General features: G+C 39.1%; 2 protein-coding genes and 1 long non-coding RNA gene across 7 annotated transcripts in view; 2 read left to right on the top strand and 1 right to left on the bottom strand.

Annotated features, from left to right (window-relative positions):
* Positions 1–7,011, top strand: part of LOC100867445 (uncharacterized) — a 95,771-nt gene extending 88,760 nt beyond the window's left edge. For both annotated transcript variants that reach the window (XM_086903940.1, XM_031917157.2), the window contains 9 exons: positions 311–449; positions 1,595–2,382; positions 2,680–2,771; positions 2,912–3,519; positions 3,700–3,946; positions 4,118–4,363; positions 4,426–4,606; positions 5,262–5,542; positions 6,881–7,011. In XM_086903940.1, coding sequence (XP_086760066.1) covers positions 311–449; positions 1,595–2,382; positions 2,680–2,771; positions 2,912–3,519; positions 3,700–3,946; positions 4,118–4,363; positions 4,426–4,606; positions 5,262–5,526 — 2,566 coding nt within the window. In that variant the 3' untranslated portion in view covers positions 5,527–5,542; positions 6,881–7,011. The remainder of the gene's footprint in view (positions 1–310; positions 450–1,594; positions 2,383–2,679; positions 2,772–2,911; positions 3,520–3,699; positions 3,947–4,117; positions 4,364–4,425; positions 4,607–5,261; positions 5,543–6,880) is intronic.
* Positions 1–23,213, bottom strand: part of LOC147658269 (uncharacterized) — a 109,129-nt gene that overhangs the window by 65,722 nt on the left and 20,194 nt on the right. The gene's annotated exons all lie outside the window — the stretch shown is intronic.
* LOC147658270 (uncharacterized) lies at positions 6,847–11,663 on the top strand. The gene is made up of 2 exons (XM_086903942.1): positions 6,847–10,857; positions 11,209–11,663. The coding sequence occupies exons 1-2, from the start codon at positions 6,847–6,849 to the stop codon at positions 11,302–11,304; spliced, it is 4,107 nt and encodes a 1,368-aa protein (XP_086760068.1). The 3' UTR covers positions 11,305–11,663.

The following is a 23,213-nucleotide window of genomic DNA, read 5'->3' as shown; positions in this document are numbered from 1 at the left end:
ATGATAAGAGAAGACATTTCTCGAAAAAATAATTGCACGTATCAAATTAAAGATCATTTTTGTAATATGTAAGGATAATATAATTTTAATAAATAAAATCTCTATTTAGTTAATTCAATTTTCTTCTTAAACTTTCAAATGAAATTCAATTTGTCAATTTTTTTTAACAATTACTTTTCTCAAATCAAAATGATAAATATATTTATCATTGGTAGTGATAAATCGTATACAAACAATAATCATATGCATGACTATTATTAATAAATTATTTTTATATATACAAGGATCGATGAATTATGAATCTGTTTAGGAGTTGGATATCGAAACATTTATTATATTTGCAAATACGACGGTGTATATTGGAGCAACAGCTGGTCTGCCCGTATGCCGAGTTAATTAATCTGACTGGACTCGCTCTTCAAGCTGAATTTGGAAATTACAACGTGAACGTGAGTAAATTCGAGATTTATTAATTTTAAAAGTATCGATAAAATTAAATGTCAAACGTATACAGAAAATAAAAATATGAAATAGAAAGAATCTTTACAGATCGTTGATCGTTCGATGCGAGTTTATTTATATATTTTGATATTTTAATAATCAGAAAATCAAATTTTAATTTTTTTCTATGATTTTTAAAGAAGATTTATCGGAATCAATTATATTTCTTTAAATGGAAATATAAATATATCTTTTTCTTACCTTCTAATGAAATTATGTATAATTATCCATGATCAAATATCATTCACGTTAATAACTACGTTATTTCTGTTCATAAATATTTACACATTGTTAAAACAAGAATAGTTACGTTATAAATATTAAATTGTTCAAATAAAAAATATATATTATCTCCAATTCTTAAAATTCGAATATTTTTAAATTTTCATTAAAATTTAAATTTGGAAAATATAAAAATATAGAAACATAATCGTTCTTGCAAAAATAACGTGAATTACGATTAACATTTAATTGTATCAAAAAATAATCATTTACCTGAAATCTCGGTTTGAATACGTTATGAATAATATAATGTTCACCATAAATGAAACTCATACCATTTCTTCATTTGTAACGCAAGCTACAAGTTAAATACCATCAAGCTACATATTGTTCACTAGCACACCGCGAACTAATTATCATATTTACAGATAGGAACACAACTTGTTTGAACACGGTACAAAGTCGTTGAATGTTTGTTTTCGTTCTACACAGTAATTATATAGGATCGTAATACGACACGAAAATATTCGATTTACTTTTAGAAATAATCTCCCTTTTATAAATCATCGTTAGCTAATAAAACACTTTAATATTTTTAATAATTGCAAAAATAACTCTGTTTACGACAAAAAAAAAATATAGCCCTAACCCATAATATCTAAAGTTACTTATATCTAATTATATTCGACAGAATCAATACGAATCTTACGTACAGAATTCACTTTATAATTTTCAATATAATTATAAGTGTAAAATCCAAAAAATCATAGCGAAATATGAAATAAAAATAGCACGATCTTGGCGAGGAAAAGATCGAAATTCAAACCGTTTTCGACTGGATAACTGGAGATCTGATCATATCTCGTTTCAGGAACACGGTTGCGGCGACTATTTCCTCCTAGAGCACTACATCCCGGAATCGTTGATCCTGAGCATAGATCAGCATCAATCTCATGTGAACAACGAAGGGCCGGAAGCACTTCGTGCCCGCCTCCATCAAGCCCATCGCGACAGGCGCGGTCTGGATTCGAACAAAGCCGAGGAGATGTTCATAACTCACGCGCAAACGCTTCCGGATTACGGGTCGCATTATTACATAGCGACAGTGGACTCGAAGGAGTTGGAGAAGGTGATGGCGCAACAGAAGAGGAGAAAGGCGGCCGATTGCGAGAGATTGATCGATTCCGGTGAGAATATCTACGACGCGGCCAGGTCTCAAGAGTGTCAGGGTCTTCGAGGCCGGGTCGAGATATCTCGATTGGGATCCTGCGAGAATATTCCTAAATTGTCGTGTGACGAGAGGAAGCCGAGCGGGCTGGCCAAGAGCGCCACCACGAACGACATCTACCACAAGTCCAAGTATCGCGTCGACTCTTGCAACAATAATAACATCAATAACAATGTGAACAATAACAGTAATCATGGAGGGAAGAGCGGGAAAGGTGGGAAGAAGAAGACGGAGAGCAATGTTTGGTTGGCCATCCATGCTCAGGGTTTGAAACTGTTCGAGAGAGGCGGGGAGCCCAGAGAGAGGGTCGAGTTGGCGCAATTTCAATGGAAAGACATTCAGACGTTGAGTTACAGTAAAAGCTGCCTGGTCGTTTACAGCAAGGTGAATGGGAAGCGGTGCAAGTTCAAGCTCAGAATGGATCATAGAAAGTAAGTGATTTTGATCAATTGTTTGGCTAAACGTTCGAATAGGGATGTATAAATGGTATCGTAGGCTTACGTGTTGAAATATTTTTGTTCGAATTATTTATTTGAGACTATTTAAGATTAAACGAGCAAATCTAATTAGATTGAAAGACTGGTATTAAAACGGAATAAGATGGAATCTATGTTGAAAAGGTGAATGCGAAGAAAATCGGTTCAAGTTTGTGCGTTCGAATTTAAAAGTAGATTCAATCCAGGTATGTAGAAATAAGCTTCGAGTTTCAAAGTATTTTTGTTTTGCAGAAGTTACTTCGCTTTCAAGCTCACTTCCCTGCACCATCAGTTCTTCTTAAGGCTGCGCTCCGAGCTCACGTCGTTACAGGGACTCGCAAAAGGTACGTCTTAATTTTTATACGTCTCGTTTCTGCTTGCTTCCTCGCGAAATGTTGAAATTTTTAGACAAATCAAAAGAGTGGATGATTCGAAGACATTAGACATAATGTTCTAAATAACAGAGAATAATAAAATTTTCCAGAATTCGGCGTCCCTATGACGGTGGAAGCAAAGTGCTCGCCATCGAAATCGAAGTCTTACGAGAGCAAAACGAAGATAGCTATAGCGAACACGGTGAAGAACAGGGCGCAATCGAGGCCGAGCTATTCGATGCAACTGGAAGAATATCAGAACAAAGAGAACGAGAATCCCCAGAAGGACAGCGCAGTGATCGCAGCTCCAAAGACGAAGGATGTAATCCGCGAGCCAGGTTTCTACTCCTCGGAGGAGGACGCTCTTTACGCGCAAGTGAACGTTCGATTGGAGCCGGAAGGGGAGTCTCGCGACACGGAGGACGAGTCGGAGAGAAGTTTAACGAGTGCCAACGAGCCCCTCTCGCTCGACGGGAAGGGTTTGAAAAGCGAGGGGAAGATCTACAATTGCCCCAGGATAGAATTGGAAACTGAGACCGAGTGCGGTTACTCGCTTCCTAAGATCGTCTCGTCGGACGACGTGGATCAGTTGGAGAAGCCGGACAATCCTGAAGAGTTGTATGCGGCGATCAACAAAGTTGGAATCTCGAGGAAAAACGAATTTCCTGTCCCGGACGAGGTGTGGGACGTGTCCGACGTGAAGAAATCGTTGCACAAGGTGTGGAAAAACTTTTTTTCATTTATTTATTTATTTTCAAGATAAAATTAATAGAATCCGAATTCCGACTTTGAATCGATCGGTTCTTTTTTCTTTTGTAATTTCTCTCTATCCTTTTAGTTGTAAAAGAAAGTTGAGAGATAGATGTTTGAGAAATTGCTTTCGTTCTGATCGTCGTAGATGAAGACCTCGAGTTTACCGAATTACGGAACATCCAGGCAATCGGGTGGTTACCGGACACCGAGTTTACCACGTCGTCTGGGGGTAAAAATGGGAACGCGGGCTATCTACAGCAGCCTCGTGCAGAAGGACACCGCTCTTACCGACGACATGGAGTCGCTATCGTTAAAATCAGACACCGAGTCCTCGATTCAATCGTTATCGGCGCGATCCGCGGAATCTCCCCTACCGGAAGCATACGTGCTCAGTTAGTAACACTTTTGCTTGTTCAAATTTTCAATCGTTGGTATTGTACACCTCCACTCTTATCGTTTCACTCGATAAATGAATTGGACACGATTTAACAAAATTTGAACGTTAAAACTTATCGAAATTATCCGATTAATTGTTATCCGATTTCATTTTACGATTTCGACAGACGCCGACATCCGCACGGACGACGAGACATTCCGTGTTCCGGAGGACGAGTCGATGTCCGCATCGTTGGCGGCTCGCCTCGAGGAATTGTCGTTCGCCGAGGAGCGAATTCTGCAGACGATCAAGCTGGAGAGAGGCCACGGTGGCAGCATAGGGTTGCAAGTGACGGAGGGTACCGACGGTGGCGTGTACGTGCAAGCGGTCTCCGTCGGAGGATCGGCCGATATGGCCGGGAACGTGAACAAAGGTAAGGCGCCATATTTTCACCGCGATTCGTTCTGTTAATTCGACGAAATTTATTGGCCGCAGGCGACCGTATCGTGGCGATAAATGGACAGAATTTATTACATTTGCGGTACGAGGACGCTCTGAAGATGCTGCAGAGCTCGTCCGACACGATCGAGCTGGTCCTCTCCCAGCCAACTTCCCGGAAAAACGCGACCTCCAGCAGGCAGAATCACGAACAACCCGCGGAAAGTAATTATTTGAAGTGAGTGTAAAGAAAATTTCTCTTGTATTTTTTTTTTTTTTTTTTGCCTTTTATTTGTTACTTCTTTAATCCTTTGTTACTTTTTTATGCATTGTAATATTGATTATTAATTATTTTTGGGATAGAAATGAATTTTTTATTACTAATAAATATAATTTATATAATAATGTTATAAATATTTTATCATTTGTTTGTTTACGTTTCATTTTAAACGAAAATTTAAATTTCAAGACACGTGGATATATTCTGTTTCTCCCATGTAAATGATTTTAACAAAGATTAGAGCAAAATTCTAACAATGTAACAATAATGTAATAGTTTCAGAACTATGCTTGTAATGCACGCGTACGAAAGGAATGTTGATTAAACTCTGTACGATAGAGAAATTTGAAATTTTCTAGATGAAACTTTACGAGAACATCATATGATGAAGAATAGATACGATAAAGAAGAATAAAACGCGTTTGAATTAAACGATCGTCCAATCGATTACATATTATTATATTTTTAAATAGAATATAGAATTGAATTGAAACGAATAGAAAGGAATAATTAGATAAAGAAAAAGAGAATAACGAATTTTTTTATTCGAGTTTAACGGGATGCTTATTGATTTTCTCTGCAAACTTTAAAAGTGAGCTTTCATTGGTCTCAGTGACATCAGATTCGACGTGTCCTCGGAAGCGGATACATCGAGCATGACAAACAAATGGCTCGTTCAAAGGACCACCGACGTCGCATCGGTGCAAAACACCTCGAGCGCGTACAGCAGTGCCGCATCGAGTGCAATGGGTAATCACAATGCAAACAGCCTATACATGGCCGATCTCGTCGATAATGGTGCGCTTAAGTCTGCCAGTATGCTGCTCAGTATAGAGGACTTTGACGTCAGCAGGACAAGTCGTCAAGTTTTTATTTAATCAAGTTGATAATCAAGTTAGTACCCTATTCTATTTATTTATACCCATTTTTCACCATTATATTTTACATTCTTGTTTATCGTTGAAATTTTCATGTTATTATCGAAGAAAAATATTCTATTACACGCAATGAATTATATCTTTAATTCTTTTTCTTTTTTTTTTTAAATTTGTTTACAAATAATAATTTAGATTCAATGGAACGATATTTTTTTTTTCCATGTAAAATAATATACTCGTTTTAATTACTTTGTATAGAAAGAATAGAAAGGTTCTAAATATTTGAAAGAAATCGGTAATTTCCCCAAGCGACCTTTCGCCTTTAAATTTTGTTTCCTCGATCAAGCGTTGCTTGAACGCGCAAAATCTTACAGAAAATACCATTAAGGCCATTATGTCCATTACGTCGAACGTGGCTGCATCGAGTACGTAACCTAATCGAATTGTTTTTATCCGTTTAACGGACGAAGCCTTGCCCAGAGTTCGAACCGGCACCATTTCCTGCCCTTTCTATTTGCGCGTTTAATACAAACTATCACGTAAGTCTCTTGTCCTCTGGTTATCGGAGAGAAGATTAAACATCGGTCTTGTATCATCGAAATATCCATAAATTTCAATTTTTCCTTTCTTTTAACACGGTGATTGATCAATTAAATTTTATCTTCTCAATGCGAAAACATTTTTTGCGAAAAATAAAAAATAGGAATCAAAATTCAAATATAACTTCTCATTCTCATCTTCATCAGATGTTTTTCGCATAAAAAATTAAAATATTTGTCGAAGTTAATTTGTCAATTTTCATACTATCGATAAAATTTCTACGAAACAACGGTGTGAGAAGAAAATCTTGCACGCGAACCACACGTTGTAGTAGACCACGTAGCGTCTGGAAGGGAGGAGATCGATTTTAGAATTTCGCCTGTCGTCTCATTAGGGTCTTCTTTCATTCAATGCGAAACTTAAACTTGGCAGCATTAGTGAATCACTGTTATTGACTTGGCGGAAAGGAGAGGGGCAGAGGATCGTCTGTCATTTCTACGGAATCACCCTTAGTATCCCTCGGGCGGTCTTGCACGTTACCCACGTAACGTTTCCGTGTTCCAAATTTTCTCTCGAGAACGAAGCGATGCCCGATCCGTCAATTCCGACGCACGATGCATAGAGAACGAATCGTCCCCTCCACAGATTCGCGTATTTCATTCGAGCAAACAACTTGATACGAAAAGTGAACGATTAACGCGTTGATCGATACGAGCGACAGTGTATATTCGAAGTGACAGTTTGGAGAAGGACAGACGGTGGCAGAGATCGACATTTGCCATGCACACCAACGTTCGATCAATCGTTGTTTCAGGCGCAGAATCTGCCAACAGCGCGCCGCCAATCCCACCCAGACGGAGGAAGCGCAAAGTGAGGCCCCCGGCGATCGCGAAATCATTGGAGAGGACGTCGCCCTCGTCGAGCGCCAGGAAGAAGAAGACGGAGAGGAAACGCTTGGCGCCTCCGCCGCCGCCCCCGCGACCCCTTCGAAGGATCGAGTCGCCGAAATCGAAGGATCGGAGGAGGGGGATCGAGGAGATAGACGTGGAAGGAGCGTTGAACAGTCTAAGCTCCGTGGACACCTGTGAAACTTCCCAACCGTCGTCCATACAATTCGAGGAAGCCGAGTCGAGGATATCCAATGTCGACGTCGATCTCGAGGCGAGGAGGCAAAGAAGCGAGGAAGAGGAGGAGAGGAACGAGAGGCGCGGTGCCACGAGTTTGCCTCAACAACAATCACCGTTCATGTTCGAGGCATTGTCGAGGAAAGAGACCAACAAGTATCCGCCGTTGCTGTTCACTTTGCACGACTTTCAGAACGTGATGGCCGACACGTTGCAGCACGTCGAGCGGGACGATGGCTCGAAAGACTCGCCGAAAAATTCCCTCGACGATCGTTGTCGCGACTCCTTCCACGAATTCTTCGAGAAATCGTTGGACGACGAGGGCAGCGAGCTCTCGTTCCGCGTCACCACCACCAATCTTCCGTTCGAGAAATGTTTGGACAGGTGGGCAGCCACCCTCGAGGATCAGATAATCGAAAATATGGACCAGTCGAGTTTCATATTCGAGGATTACATGGACAGAAGCAACAAGGTGAACATTCGCCGATCCTCCGCCCCGATGTGCTACACGAACGAGGAGGAGGAGGAGGAACCTCGAAAAGCGGTGGCGGCGAAGTTGACCAAGGTGAGATTCGTGATCGAGTCGCCCAACTCCTCGACCCCTGACCACGAGTTGGATGATGCCGGGTTGCCGAGTATCGATTCGTTGGCGAGCGGGGACGCGGATGGCTGGAATCGTGCCTCTTCCGTCCAATTGACCGAGATCACGAACGACGCGAATTGGACGGACACGAGTAAGGTTTTCGAACAAGGTCTCCAGGAGGACGAGTTCGGCGACGTGCCGTTCAGCTCCGTTCTGAGGAACAGTTCGGAGGAATGGTCCCTCGAGGACGCGAGTAATCTGGGAGAGACGATTGGATGTTCGGCGGATCGTTTTAATTCGACCGAATTCGACTCGAAGAGTCGGGTTTTCTCGTGGCCCGAGCAAAAGTTGGAAATCACGGAGATTGGCGAAGAGGAGGGGTTTGGAGATGGATCTTTGACAGGCGAGAAGGATGGTTTTAATTCGGCGGAATTCGACTCGAAGAGTCAGGCTTTCTCGTGGTCCAGGGAAAAGTTGGAAATCACGGAGGTTGACGAGGAAGAGGAGGAGAAGGAGGAGTTTGGAGATGAATCTTTGAAGGAGGAGGATAGTTTTAATACGACTTCGAGATTCGATTCGAAGAATCAGGTTTGCCCGTGGCCCAGGGAAAAGTTGAAAATCACGGAGGTTGGCGAGGAGGGGTTGGATTTGGAGTGCTGTTCCGTGTTGGCCGAGGATGGTGGTTTCGCTTCGAACAACGTGGAAGACAATAAAGAATATTTAAACGAGCGTAACTCGACGAATAAAAATATTACGGGAATTATTTCGGAAACTGCTGCTACTGGAACGGAAGACAACACCGATTCGAAAAGCGTGTCAATCGGAAATGAAATAAACGGAAATTTTGTCGGGAAGGGATGGGCAGTTAGCGAGAAAGAGGATTCGTTTGCTGAAAACAAATCGACAATAAACAAGACGAAAGTCTTGGATCAAGCGACAAACCAAGTAGGGAATAACGTTTTAAAAAATAATTTATTATCGAATATAAGAGAGAGCGAGACTAGCGGGGAGGCGTCGTCGATCGAGGAAGATACGAATGTTGACGGGCGCGTAAAAATTATCGAGCAATCCGATAAATCGACGGGGGAATACAAAAGAAAGATTTTCGTGAACGAGTCTCTTCGAAACATGATGAATAATTACTGCTTCACGTCGAACGACTTGGAGGAAGAGAGCGAAGATTCCGACGACTCGAACGCTTGCGAAACAAACGAAAATGAAAATTGTCAGAAAGAAAGGAAAGAAGCGATCGACACGGATCGAAAATCGCAAGATAATCGTAACGAATCTTTGGAAAAGAAAAGCGTTCCGGTCGATATTCGGCGAAACTTCTTCCTTGAGAATATGTTATCCGAGGACACGGATGAATCGTGGACGAGTTGCAGAATCATCGCCGCACACCCAAAATCGCCCGCAAAGCGGGTGGAATCCGGGGGGGGAGAGGAGAGGAAAGTGGCGGATCGGTTGAACGAGTCGATAAGAATGGATTTCGAGATCCAGAAGATTTTACAAGGGTCGAAGAAGGTGGACGAAACAGGTTCACCGAGACCGACGGCACGGTCGACCACGAGGAAGGTGGTCGAAACGGGGAAGAAAAACGCGAGTGACGTCAAGTGCGACGTATTGAACGAGTTGCTCTCCAATTTCAACAGCATAAGATTGAAACCGGTGAACGCGGAGAAGAAGAAAATTCATCCGCGGGTGGAACGAACGAACGACGACGACGAGGAAGGGATCGCATCGAGGAACGATCCTAACGATTCCAATTCCCCCTTTCGAATCGCCGGGAGAACGAACGACGAAAATATAAATTCGAGAAGTACGGCGAAGCAGTGGCGAAACGCGGCCTGTCTGACGACCAGGAAAATTCTGAACAGCTGGAAGTGCGATAACGAAGCAGCGAGGAAACAATCTCAAGATGATGTCAACTTCTCCGAACCATCTATTAAACTTGATAAGACAGATTCCTGTTCGACGAAGCAGCATCGAGCTTGCCCGACGAGGAGAACGATTCTAATGAATCAAGTGTCCCAAAATGACTCGTCCGTGGAGACTGGCGTGCAAGGTGCGATTAAACTCGCGGAAAACGGGAAAGTTTCGTCGGATGTTGGGAACGAAGGATCGTCGGAAAGGACGAACGACGAGGAAAGAACGAAGAACGAGAAGTGTAAATCGGAATTAGTGAGAACGAGGGAAGTGGAGGAAAAATGGACGAGGAAAAGCGACGCTGTTGAAGGGACGAGCGGAGGAGGAGGAAGGGAGCACGTGCAGACGTGCAGCGAAAAGACTGAGAGACTGACAGAGTTGAGCGCGATTAGCGGCGAGCAGAAGAAGAAGAAGAGTGCCATAGCTAGGAGGAATTCTCGACCCCATTGTAATAATAATGACAATAACAGGGCCGTAACGACACCCGTAGTTCTAAGCGACGACCAATCCCGTGACGTTGTAACGATAACCCCGGGTAGAGTTAGGAAATTCGTCAAGTACTACGAGATTCGACACGAGGTGACGACCGACAGAGATTCTAAAACTAACGATAGAGTAGATAGGGAGGGGATGTCGGGCCATCGGTCCGTCTACAGCATCCGCAGGGGTTTGGAGGCGAGGACCGACACGAAGAAGAAGAGGAGGGACGAAGATTCGTCGACGGACGAAGAGAGATCGTCGGCCGATTCGAGGAAGAAGGAGAGCAGGGACGATAGGGGGACGATGGAGAAGGTTGGAAAGCGCGAGTCGAGCACGATACACGATGTCGTGGACCTCGTCGAGGATGATGACTCGAAGAGGGCAGAGACGATGCGCCACGTGTCGTCGTGTACGCGTGCCGGTAAAACGAAACGAAAGAAATCGGTGAAATTTCAAGGTGGTTTCACTGTGATCGGTGCGAAGAGTCTGGAAGATAATGGCCCCGTGGGGAGTCCCGGAGACGGCCAGAATGCCATCGAAAGGAGGAAGATCCCCGACAGACCGAGGCAGAGAGGAGCAGCTCTCCTGGACAAAGTGGATTTTCAAGATGGACAGCCCGAGGAATTGGCCGACGCTGACTCGCGCTCTTTGGAGGATAGAGATATCGCTGCTGCTCAGGTTAGTGAAGAATTGAATTGGGATAAAGATTCGTTAAAGGGATGTAGAGAGGTTCTTTCGCCTTGTTTTTTTTTTTTTTTTTTTTCTTCACTTTTGTTGTTTTAAATTTAATTCGATCGTTTCGTGAGTAGAAGGAATTACGAGAGTAAAAAAATATCTATATCTATGAAATTTCGTAAAATGTATGTGGAATAGTTTAACGAATAGCAAGAAGTAATTTATATATTTTTAATGGTAGTCGTTGTTGGTTACTTCGAGTCAGATTAAATTTAACGCAAAAGAAATTTAACATCTCCTCCCCGACGAGATAATATACGAAATAACGATTTGCTTAATTTTTTTTCCCCGCAGATACAAGCCGCAGCGAAATGTGAGGAATGTTCAGGTATTAATCGCTTCGTTTCAAAACCAGAAACCCCACGCCTCGTATTTTACTGTACTGTATAGTTAATAAATCGTAGTTTCTAAAAGTCGTCGTCGTCGTCGCCGCCGTTCCTTCGAATCTCGGACTCGAGATTTAACCACGTTCACGTTTCGTAGCGTCATAGCTAAATCAAGTCTTTTCCATACGTTACTTTTGCCGAGCCTTGACCGAAGAACAGATTTTTCTCTCCGCTCGTGAAAAGAATAGAATTGCACAGAATTTCATTTTCACGCGGAAATGTTCTTTTTATACTCGTTTTTCTGAAGGAACCGAATTTCGCTTCGTATTATTACGGTTCCTTGAAATTTCAAAGTGAACGCGTTACACGAATGATTTTTCTTTCCACGTATGATATTAGAAATTACAAAAAAAAAAAAACAAATCGTAATGAAATAAAATAGGAAGATCATCGAATCAGAATGCGTTCACGATTCAATAAATAATCATTACGAATTATTACTCTGTAAATTTTAATAAGAAAAGCATAATAATGATAGAATTTGGTAGAAGACGAAAACAGATTCGTATGATCGGATTGTTCGTCAATTTAATAAGATAATTTGGAAGAAAATCCGTAGATGGCAGATGTCTGGTTGATCCTAGAAGGAGAGTTATCGGTTGGACAGATTCTTTCGGGTGAAGAAGATTAGCCCGTGGACGCGTTTTCCCCCGGATTTATTCGAGTTCCCGCGACGTTCCTTCCTCGTAATTTTCTTGCATCATTTTGTCCAACTTATTTTACTATGTTTTTCGAATAATGGGCAGCTTCGCTAGATTTACGACACCCTCGACGAGAGGCCGTGGAAACAAAAAGCAACGAAACGATTTGTGGCTCCGCCTTGCGATCACTGTTTCTTGCGCAGCGATACGTGGTGGAAATTCTTCCTGAAACTTTTTCCCACGGAAAAAAGAAAAGTAAAATCGATTTTTGGAAGCCAACCACGACGAAAACGAATTAACAAAGAAGCACACGGAATATAATTGAAAAATATGTTGGTTGGACTTATTCACTCGGTTAATAAATAAAAGTTAAAATCTAATTATCAAAAAATGGAACGTTATGGAGATTTCCTATTTTTATGTAAAAAAAAGTTTCTCACATGCTTTCCTTTTGCATTCCGTACAAATATTGTCGGCGTTGGCGTGCAATTTTGCATTTCTTGTACCGATCAAAAATCAAATTTCACCTAAACGGAGTTCCTCCATCAATACTATTAATTGCCCCCTTCCTCCCAAAAAAGGAATCGCGAACAAAACTGTAAACAAAGATATATAATAACACGATACGAAGAAACAAATTCTTGAAAGAATGAAAAAAATCTGTTCTTTCGTCGAGCAGCTCCCTTATTATTAGCACGGTTAGTTTTCCGGTTCTCAGATCGAGTTGCAATTTAATTAGTGTTAAACGAGAAAAAACAGCAGACAGCTCTTAGCTCTGTTATTGTCGCAAACCTTCCTTGCATTTAGGTGAAACGTTGTTTTTTGGCGACATAGCGTATCGCAGGAGCCGCGCGTATATAACCCCATTATCCTGCGTATATTGTGTAATTATAACGTAAAGGTGGAAGTAATTTACGTGGTAGTGTAGTGGCGGTAATATATATAACTTGTTGCGCTGTTGTTTGTTGTGTTACGTATACACATTTATTCTACGTGTTCAACCTGATCAATTTTAACACGCAGATCACTGCAGTGATACGCAAGTGTCGGGAAAAGTACTCTCATTTCGGTGGCCGCGACCTCGTTTCTCGTTCGACCAATATTATCATTAGACAGAATATAATCTCCTCTGCGTTTATTTTTCATGATATTTTTGATTAAATAAGAGATAAGATATATATATATATATATATACATTCATCTTCAAAAACGTGTTTACAGTCTGCGTGTCACAATCTCCGAGTAAACAACAAGTTATTGATTTATCTGTTCCTTGAGAATAAACTCACTCGTTAATCCTATTTGCACGTAAATATAACTCTTTCTTGAAGGGAATAATAAGTAACGATATATATATATTTATTCTACTATTTTAAGTAAGTTAAGAGAATTCTATACGCTTCGTAGAGACTCGCGACAAATTATTTGAAATATTGATTTATCATATACGAAAGATTCGATTATATTATTGATAGATCGATCGATATTGTTTCTTCGAATTTTTCTTCTTTTTTTTTTTTTCCCAACAAACAACGCGTACAATGGAAATAGAGTGGAAACAATCGATTCACCTTTCGATCGTGTCAGAATTTCACGTGGCAGTCGTATCATGAGTGGCCGGGTTTCTGTAAAGTTCTCGATCTCGAAACGTGTCGAGAAGCGGCAGAAAGTTTTTGACACGCGTTGGCAGATCGAGTTAAAGGAGTTCGAGTTTCGTCGAGCTCTCTCTTTTTTTTTTATTTTTTTCTCTTTGGCACGTTTGCCAAAGAATCGAGCCGCGATTTCATGCCGAGATCTCGTATACAGGATTGAATCACGTGGATTCGATCCAGAAATACTTTCCACGGTTATACACGCCGAAAACCTCGTGAATGATATCATCGTCGTTGCGCGATTAACATCTCCCGCGATTAATAATCTCCCGTGAGAGACAGCGAGAGTTGTGCAAACGAGATGGAAATAGTCGAACACTTTGAAATTTGAACCGGTTGAAAATAATTCGAATAAACGGGTATTGATCTTGTTTAATTATCTCTTCGATCGTGTCTTGAGCATGCATACACTTGAATTTAATCGATTTTCTGCTTCTTAAATAATTTTAATTGTACGAATCAATAATATCGTCGAAGTAGACATATACACTTTTCTCTCCCTTATCAATTATAACGATTTTGTCGTCAATCGAATATACGATGATTTATATAACGATGATTTCAAGTTGGTCTTGTTAAGTCTCGCTCTATTGTCAGATCCTTATTGAAAATATATTTTTTAATACTTAATTAACCGTGTATTTTAAGTATCACATTTTAACTTATGCTAATGGAAATTAATCGTGCATATAAATCGTGCGAACAAAGATGAACAATAGCGTACACACACATGAATATATATATATAAATCGAAATGACAGTACTTTTTGAGAAGATCGACACGTAGATCGTGATATGCATAGCAGTTTTCTTTGAAAGCGTGCAATTCGTTGGCCAAATGAGACTTAAAACGCGATGTGACTTGCGCAATCGTTTTATTTCATTTCCTTTTCCCTCTCCCTCTCTTCTCTGTTGACTTATTGTAAGTAATATGATAATTTATCGTTCGAGTGCATTATCTTATATACGATATAGGAGATGATTAACGATAACGAGGAGAATAATAACGTTGATAAAATAGGGATACGTAAATGGAATGCTTCTTAAGACTTAGTATTATTATATATATGTATATATATATATATATGCGCACGGTTACGATCGTTTGCATTCTCGCGAGGCGTGGAAATAAAAGAAGAAGAAGAAGAAGAAGAAGAAGAAATAAGAAAGAGATTGTTAATTTTCTCTAATAATAAATACTAATCGCTACTTTTTTTAATCATATAAAAAAATTAAAATCAAAATCGTCGAAATAACAAATCTAACATTGGGATATTAATTGATCCGATTCCGCGTTTAGCAAGAAGGCAACCGGAAGTGTCTGTGGATATATTTATAGACATATTTATATATATATATATATATATGTACAAGATGAATGTGAGTATTATTATTACGCGATAACGATTCGCAATGAAAACGCAATGCGATTCACCCGGTTGGTTACGCAACCTTTTATAAACGTTAATTTACATAGGTAGCGAGAAAGTGCGAATCGTGCGTGAGATTCGTCTCGTTTAACAGAACATGTTACACACGTTTAGCCGTGCAATCGCAGCTTGAACGAGCAATAAAGCCAGCGGATAACCGATGGATTTCTTTCGACATCGTCGGATCAATTCGGAAAAATTCTCGATTCAATTTTCATTTCCTATGCGATTCGTTCGTTTTCGTTCTTCTTTTTTTTTTTTTTTTTTTTTTGGTCACGACACGCGACCTTTGTTCGTTCAATTTATACGAAATATTATTTAACGTAATCGTGCATGTACATTCGATAATATTGAAATTTTATCACTATAATTTTATACACGTTGGTCCATTCTTGCACGCGTACTTGATTTTATTGCGTAATAACAGCATTGTTCCTTACTTTGAATAGTGTACTATTAATCGAGTCACGAGTTTCAGATATGCGCGCAGCGTACGGTTACAGATTCTGATTGTTGCGAACATTGTTTGCCTCGATCGATAAAAATGTTCAGTCAAATGAAAGGATTAATATCTCGCGATCGTTGGAATATTCTTATTATTAACAGAGTAAATAGAAATTTTACGCAACATTTTGAAAATATTCAACAATATTTTCGGGATGTTTTTAAATAATTATTTAATTTTCTAATGCATATAGGTGTATACATACATTTCGAATCGATATATTCTCGATTCAATCAGATATTCCTCGCAAAATTCCAACGAAAAATACCGGAATGATGCAAATTATATTATCTATACATTCATACGGTGCAACAATTACGTGAAACGGAATCAGCCCCGCTATACAGATACAATGGAAAATGGGAACAAAGTTTGCGCGTTAAAGTTTAAATCGCGTTCCATTCGGTTACAAATATTTATCCGGAAAGTTAGCAGTGATCGATGCAAACAAGCCTAAGTTCCGTTCATTTGACTCAACATCACGTTCGAATCTAAATCCAGAATCGCGTAGCGAGTCGCTGTGCAAGTTTCATTCTCTCTCCACGATGAACCAATGATTCCCACCCCCCCCCCCCCTCTTTTTTAGATTTAAAGTTGTAGAAAAAAAAAGATAGACGGAAAACGAGACGCACGAGTATATATGTGTATATTCAGGGAAAATTGTACAGAGGCACGCGAAAAAAAGAAGAAAAAAGAAAATCCATGGTTAACGAATCGTTACTCGTGTGCGCGTGCGAATCGAAACGAAGACGCTTGAGGATCGAGCTAGTTCCCTCCCCACCCCTATTTAGAGGACTTAACAGAGAACCAGTGGATCAAAATTTAGAAGAATTTACCTGTGAACCTCCTCTGAATACTGTTTTTTGTAGAAAGAGAAAGAGAGAAATACAGTTATTATACCGTTTTATAACATGTAGAGAAAGAGAACGTGTATAGAGCGTGTATTATGCGAAAATTACCACGTGTACCACCAACGATGCCTCATTGTACGCAATAGAGTCACTCGCTTATCGATAAAGGATAAAAATAGTCGATATTTTACTCGTTTTATTTCGAAAGAAATGTTTTCCTGCAGTACACTGTACGTTTATATTTCCGCTGAATGCTGAATAAATTATTATTTTCTATGCTATAAACGAACGTCTTTTTCGAGTTTCATTCAAAATGATCACCTTTAACGAAAGTAACGAAGATCGAATAATAACAATAAATAATAAAAATGGATCGAAGATCGTTTAGAGAAAAAAAAAAAAAAGGAAAGAAAGAAAGAAATTTTTCCACTCGTGCAAAATAATAAAAATAATTATTTATCTAATAAAAAAAAAAAAAAGAATCGAGTAGACGTATAGTCGAATACAAGTTTCTCCGATTGCTCATTATTTTCACGTAATTGAAAAAGTTTCCCCAAATGGAATATATATCGGAGTAAAAAGGAAGACACGAAGAAATCACGGAGAAACTTTACCACCACCCACTTGGAGGATCAAGGCGTTTACGATATCAAAGAAAGTTTCATCATAGCGCGAACAATAGTATTCCTTTCCTTTTTTTTTCTATTTCGATCATGATAAACTTTTCACCCCATTCTTCCATTATTTCAACTGATATCGCCTCGTCCTCTTGTTATTGCATTCTCCATCATCGATACTCCGATCCTCTTCAAATTTTTAATTCGATATCGCCACGACAACCGCGATTCTTTCGCTATAAAATTTATGGGACAGCGCGTTTCGTGCGCGTTGCTCGTTCAATTCCTGTCTTCTTTCGTGGTTTTTCATTATGCAACGTGGATGATGAAGATGAGTAACAGCTCCACACTTGCGTCGCGGAGCGATAATTTTTGGCAATCTGACTCACGTCTCGCATAAATGTTGCGTAAATGGAACACGCCTATTAACCTTCCTTGCTATCGATTAATGCTACCACCACTCGCGCGTATAATTATTCTTAATGTTGGAAGGAAACGTTGGATCGTAATCGGATATTCTAATAATAATAGAACGAAATCGAGTTTTACCCTTTTGAGTCAACGCGTGTTTTCGAGTTTGGAATTCGAAAATTTAAAATCAAGAGTTTAATATAAAAATTTTTATATCGGAGAATCAATTTCGTTTCTCCTTTTGTTCAATTTTTTAGTAACGCCATCTACGTGGAATCAACTTCGTTCTCTTCGCTCTTCTCGTTTAATTTTTCATCAACGCGGATATCACGAATTCCATTAAAATCGGTTATTTAAAACCATTTGAAACGGGAACAAATATAACACTTTGCAATAAAAAAGAAGCGAGAGTAAACGAAGAGAGTCTCGAGAATCCAAGCTTGCTGCTTGGAAAAAGTCAACAATACCACCGAATACTAAACGCGATATCTGGAATCGCGATAAATTGGTTATTTTATTTCCGTGAAGACGGCGCATCTGCACGCATATATCGTCGATAGTGATGGGATAAAGTATACCGAGAGTGTGTTCGAATTGAGAATATACTGAGAATTTCGAATTTCTTGCGAAAATACTTGAAAAAAAGAAGAAATAATCGATAAAAAAAATTGGTATTATTGAATTTCTATATTCTAAACTTGTAATTGAAGCGAAGGTTGAACCTCTGATTTTGATAAAATTTTGATAGTAAAATTATAAACTTATAATTGAAATCAAGCAAAATTGTTAAACTTTTGATTTCAATAACGTAGTAAAATTGTAAACTCGTAATCGAAGTAAACCAAGTAAAATTACGTCAAAACAGTTTTCGAACAATTTGCTTGTAATAGAAATACTTTGCGAGCATAATATATTGGATTTAGTTGTTGAATACGCATTAAATTTGATCCCATTGTTAGTAATTGCTCTACTTGATCAACAACCGGGAGTGAACAAATTTTCAGAAAAACCATCTTGGGAAATAGAGGATGGCGTAGCACGCGAGATTGGATACATCAAACATTTTGCGTTATGTACTTGCGTTGGAAACTACTTCTGGCGAAACTTTCGATGGAACATCGGTGCGGAATTTCTAATCGCGCAGGCTCTGTTCTCGTCGTTAACGATGTTAACGTTCAAAACAACGAAGTGATTCGAAATCTAATGAAAGTAGTTTAAATTGTGGTGAATTTTTGCCCTTGTTGTTTCAAATGAAGTGAATACAATCAATGGAAATGAAATTTCTTTTATTTCATTTTGCTGTTGTCTCAAATTTTCGAAAAAGAGAAGATGACGTTTATTTTGTCTTTTTCTAAAAATCTAATGTTTGTAATTCCTCTTTTAACGCATTTCTTATTTTCTTAGAAATTTCTTAGAAGTAAAAGAAAAATTAACAAGTTAATAGAAGAATATCAATAAATATCGTTTTCTATTATTGTTTTTAATACGTACATCAAAATCAGACATTGTTATATTAACTGAAAAGAATTGTTCTTTTTGCTAATAATAATTTTTTACTCGTTAAATTTGCAATTTCATAATAATAATCTGAATTCGTTTTAAGATACAATTTAATTTATTTAATACAAAATCTTTAATGTCTCAAATACCTGTTAAATTTCTCCTCTTAATATTCTATAAAAATTCATGCTTTAAATCAAATCAAATTGTAATACGATGATTCAAATATATATATATATATATATCGACAAACATAACTTCAACACCCAAAACTTCTACAACGTAACACTTTCATCTCTTAACATTCTATCAAAATTTATATTATAAATTGTAATCCAACTGTAACACGTCTGATCGTGTATACGTATCAATAAACAGTCAATATTCTTTCTAGAATCTACCTCGACGAAGAAAAACACCGAAGCAAGACATTTTAAAATTCCATTCGTTAAAACTCTCTCCTATTTATAAAACGCATCATCTAAAACTAAACCATAACCATAATAATTTCGTCTCTTAACATTCTACCAAGATTTATATTATAAATTGTAACACATCTCAGTATACGTATCAATAAACAGTCAATATTCTTCCTGGAACCTAGCTCGACGAAGAAAAACATGGAAGCAAGGCATTTTAAAATTCCACTCGTTAAATCTCTGTCCTATTTACAACGCTCGTCTAAAATTTCAATAACGTGACAATTTCATCTCTTAACATTCTACAAAAATTTATATTATAAATCACAATCCAACTATAACATAATAATATACGTATTGGATAAACGGCCGTAATATTCTTCAGAATCCACCTGATCGAAGCAAGACATTTTAAAATTCCATTCGTTAAATCTCTATCCTATTTATAAAACGCATCTAAATCTAATCATCTAAAACTAAACCATAAGAATTTCATCTCTTAACATTCTACAAAAATTTATATTATAAATCACAATCCAACTATAACATAATATACGTATTGGATAAACGGCCGTAATATTCTTCAGAATCCACCTGATCGAAGCAAGGCGTTTTAAAATTCCATTCCTTAAATCTCTTTTCTATTCACAACGCATCTTCTAAAATTTCAATAATGGCAATTTCGTCTTTTAACATTCTACAAAAATTTATATCATAAATCATAATTCAATTATAACATAGTATACGATAGTATATCGATAAACGGTCATAATATTCTTCAGAATTCATCTGGACGAAGAAAAACATGGAAGCAAGGCGTTTTAAAATTCCACTCTCGCGGATGGAAGCGAGCGTGGCTCGCGCGCGGATCGAAGCGTGCAGGAGCGCGCGATATTCGTGACACATCCCACGTGCTGGCATTCCCTCGTTCTATCCACCAGATCCCACGGGATTTATTTTAGGATCGGCACGATGGAGGCGTGGGTTTCACGAGCGACGGTCGCGAAGCGAGGCCCAGTGAATCCGCGGCCGGCTCGTCAAGCGAGTCGATCGAGGGACGCGCGATGTCTCAACTTCGATAATCATCGATTCGATCGAACGATCGAACGAACGAACGAACTTTCACGTGACTTATTCTCGCGTCTTGTTTCGTCTTCGGTTTCGTGGACGATTTTCGATTCTTTCCACAGAATTGGTTTGAATTTGTTAGGCTTTAAGGTTAGGTTTTAAGATTTGTTCGTCTTTTGGCAGAGAGAAATGGTTTATGGAAATTATATTATATTTTCTCGTGAATTTTTGATTTAGTTTTCGGTAAGGAGAATTTGCAAAAAGAAAAGTTTGATAAGTCGTGCTTTGAAATTTTTTTTTAAAGAGATTGCTCGAAGATATTTTTACTTTGCATTAAGTTTTTTTTCTTTTGGTTGCAGTATGGAGGAAATTTGATAAGTTGTATTTTGTCATTTTTAAATTGTCGAAGTTTGTGTATCTTGAACCCTATCGAGTTTTTTTTTCTTTTTTTTGAGTTTGATGTATTAAAGCACTTGTTTTTATGATGTTAAATAAAGATGAAAGTTGTCAAAGCTTCCTCCAGACTAGAAGATCTTTGTGTTCTATTTAATAGGTGTCTGATACGGTCTCTCTGGTCGTGAAGTAGGTCAGAATTTCACGTTTCAACGTTTCTAGGTCTATCTATTCTCGAATTATTCTAAATATGGCATAGCGAAATGCTCCTTGGGGCTAGTGGAAATGAAAAAGTAGTTGACAATCCGTTCCTTCCTGTCGTATTTCTTCAAACCGTTGAATAATATACACGCAATAACGATTGACACGGTTCCCGTTATATGTATTGTAAAATCTGTATTCACAGACGAGAAACATATTTTAGGTTACCTTTGTTCTTGGCAATGAACGTGTTGACGATCGTTTCCCTATTCTTATCAAAAATTTCATTCCAATAAATAAAACGTACTTAAACAATCTTTTACCATATGATAAAAAATATGATACAATTCTAGAAATTTACATTCGAATAAAAACATTCTCTCTCTATTTCCATCCTATTTCGTTCAACAAAAATTTTATAATTTGACAAATAAGCCTCGTTTTTTCTAGAATCTTCAAGAATATATCAACATATACATCATTATCTAAATTAATTTCGTAACACTCTGGAATATTCCTATTCCTCTCCAAAACTAATCTACCATCTTTTCTCATCGACAACTCCTCTGTCTCATCGGTGACGTTCACCTGGCCGTTTGTCAAGAATCGACGAGCGTATTGGCCCAAGTTTTTCATTTCGACCAACCACATCCTCCAAGATATTTCGAGACGCGTGTCGCTCTCGACGGAAACCGGGACACCTCCTTCTTCATCTTCCTCTTTACCAGTTCAAACTGCCACCGATTCGGTGCACGAGAAGGGAACAGTTTCTGAAAAATTCTTCCCTCCCCCACCCATCTTCGTTTATTGATCTTCCACCAAGATCTATAAGCCTCCTGTTTTGTTCCTCCCGTAATATTTGGTTAACGAATCGAGGCTTCCATTCCTGGAACGCGTGGGCAGGGATGGACAAGAATTTTAACGATCGAGGTTAAGAATAAATCAAACTCAATTTATCGTTTCGAAGATTGATCGAGATTGCATAAACAATTATTCGAGCATTTAAAAAAGAAAATAATTGTTAATTAAATTAACGTCGTGAAAATAAGTAGATGATTACATTTCTATCTGAATATTAACTTAATTCCAGATTATTTAACCAATTGTTCAACCTGTCCAATTCTGTGGATGGCATTGAGATAGAGAGAGAGAGGGAAGGGAAATAGAAACTTTTGATTGGGCAGCCCCGCTGGAAAAATCTCGATGGCGAGCGCGATTTCACGCGCGATTATTTATAACCGGGTGCTTGTAAACACGCGTACTTTGGCGTCCGCGGCGAACCGCCCGCCATTTCTTCGCCAGTTACCGATGCACAAACGAACGGTGAACGTTGCTCCACCGTTTCTTCGCCAGACGTCTATTTCGACGGCACGGTCAGTTCGATTCGAGTCGTGATCGAAATTCTTCCTCCTCGAATTCTCGTAGAAAGAATCGTAGCTGCCTTTCGTTCGTCTCGATGAGTGGTCTCGTATTTCGTTAGTGATGTAGTGGAAAAATCGACGGAGAAGTGAATCGTGTCGTGCGGGATTAGAAAATAAGTTCGTCATACGAAGAATATCCATTACTTTTTTTTTATTCTTCTATTGAATTTCGAATTTAAGGGGAGGAGGAAAAAGAAGTAATAAAACTAGAATCGAGGAGAATAAACTTGGTTCCTCCTCTCCAAGAAAAGAAGAATTGTTTCCTTGAATCGGAAAGAAATTGTTGAACGGGAATTTATTAGAAAAGGGAGAGCTCGCTAGATACATTTTTTCCCCGTCATGCTCCGCCATTAGACCGTGGCACCGTCCGGCCCACATTATTCTCACGTAGCAGTCGCGTTACCCGTTTTTTCAAGAGGCGACAAGCATCTCTCCATACGTTTCGAAGCTCGTGTCGCCCCTCGGTGCGTCGACACGTCGGTGGAGAAAAGAACTGGGCGGGCGGATCCGAAGCGAATGCTAAACGCAAACAGACGGAAGACAGGAGGGGAGAGGGAGATGGTACGAGACCGTTTCGGGAAAAGATCCCAAAGTCAGGCTCGATTCTGACAGATTGCCAAGCGTCTGAGGTCGCTGGTTACGTAAGAGACGTTAACTCGTTCGATTCGAACAATAATAATCCACGATCGCGGAGCGGATATCACGCTGGCTCTGTCTGCAAGCGATTCGAGTAAATTGGATAAGCGTGGAACGATGATTCGATTCTTTTGATTCTTCGTCGGTCGATCGATGATTAATCGTGAT

Source organism: Apis florea, unplaced genomic scaffold (assembly GCF_048593485.1).
Source record: "Apis florea isolate Af1SG1 unplaced genomic scaffold, ASM4859348v1 contig_2293_pilon, whole genome shotgun sequence".
NCBI lineage: Eukaryota > Metazoa > Arthropoda > Insecta > Hymenoptera > Apidae > Apis > Apis florea.
The sequence above is the reverse complement of the archived record's forward strand: the minus strand, read 5'-3'. Positions and strand labels throughout refer to the sequence as shown.

Coding starts and splice junctions, on each gene's coding strand:
- LOC147658270 (XM_086903942.1), top strand. CDS start 6,847: ATGCACACCAACGTTCGATCAATCGTTGTTTCAGGCGCAGAATCTGCC. Junction 10,858..11,208: donor GAGATATCGCTGCTGCTCAG/GTTAGTGAAGAA, acceptor TTTTCCCCGCAG/ATACAAGCCGCAGCGAAATG.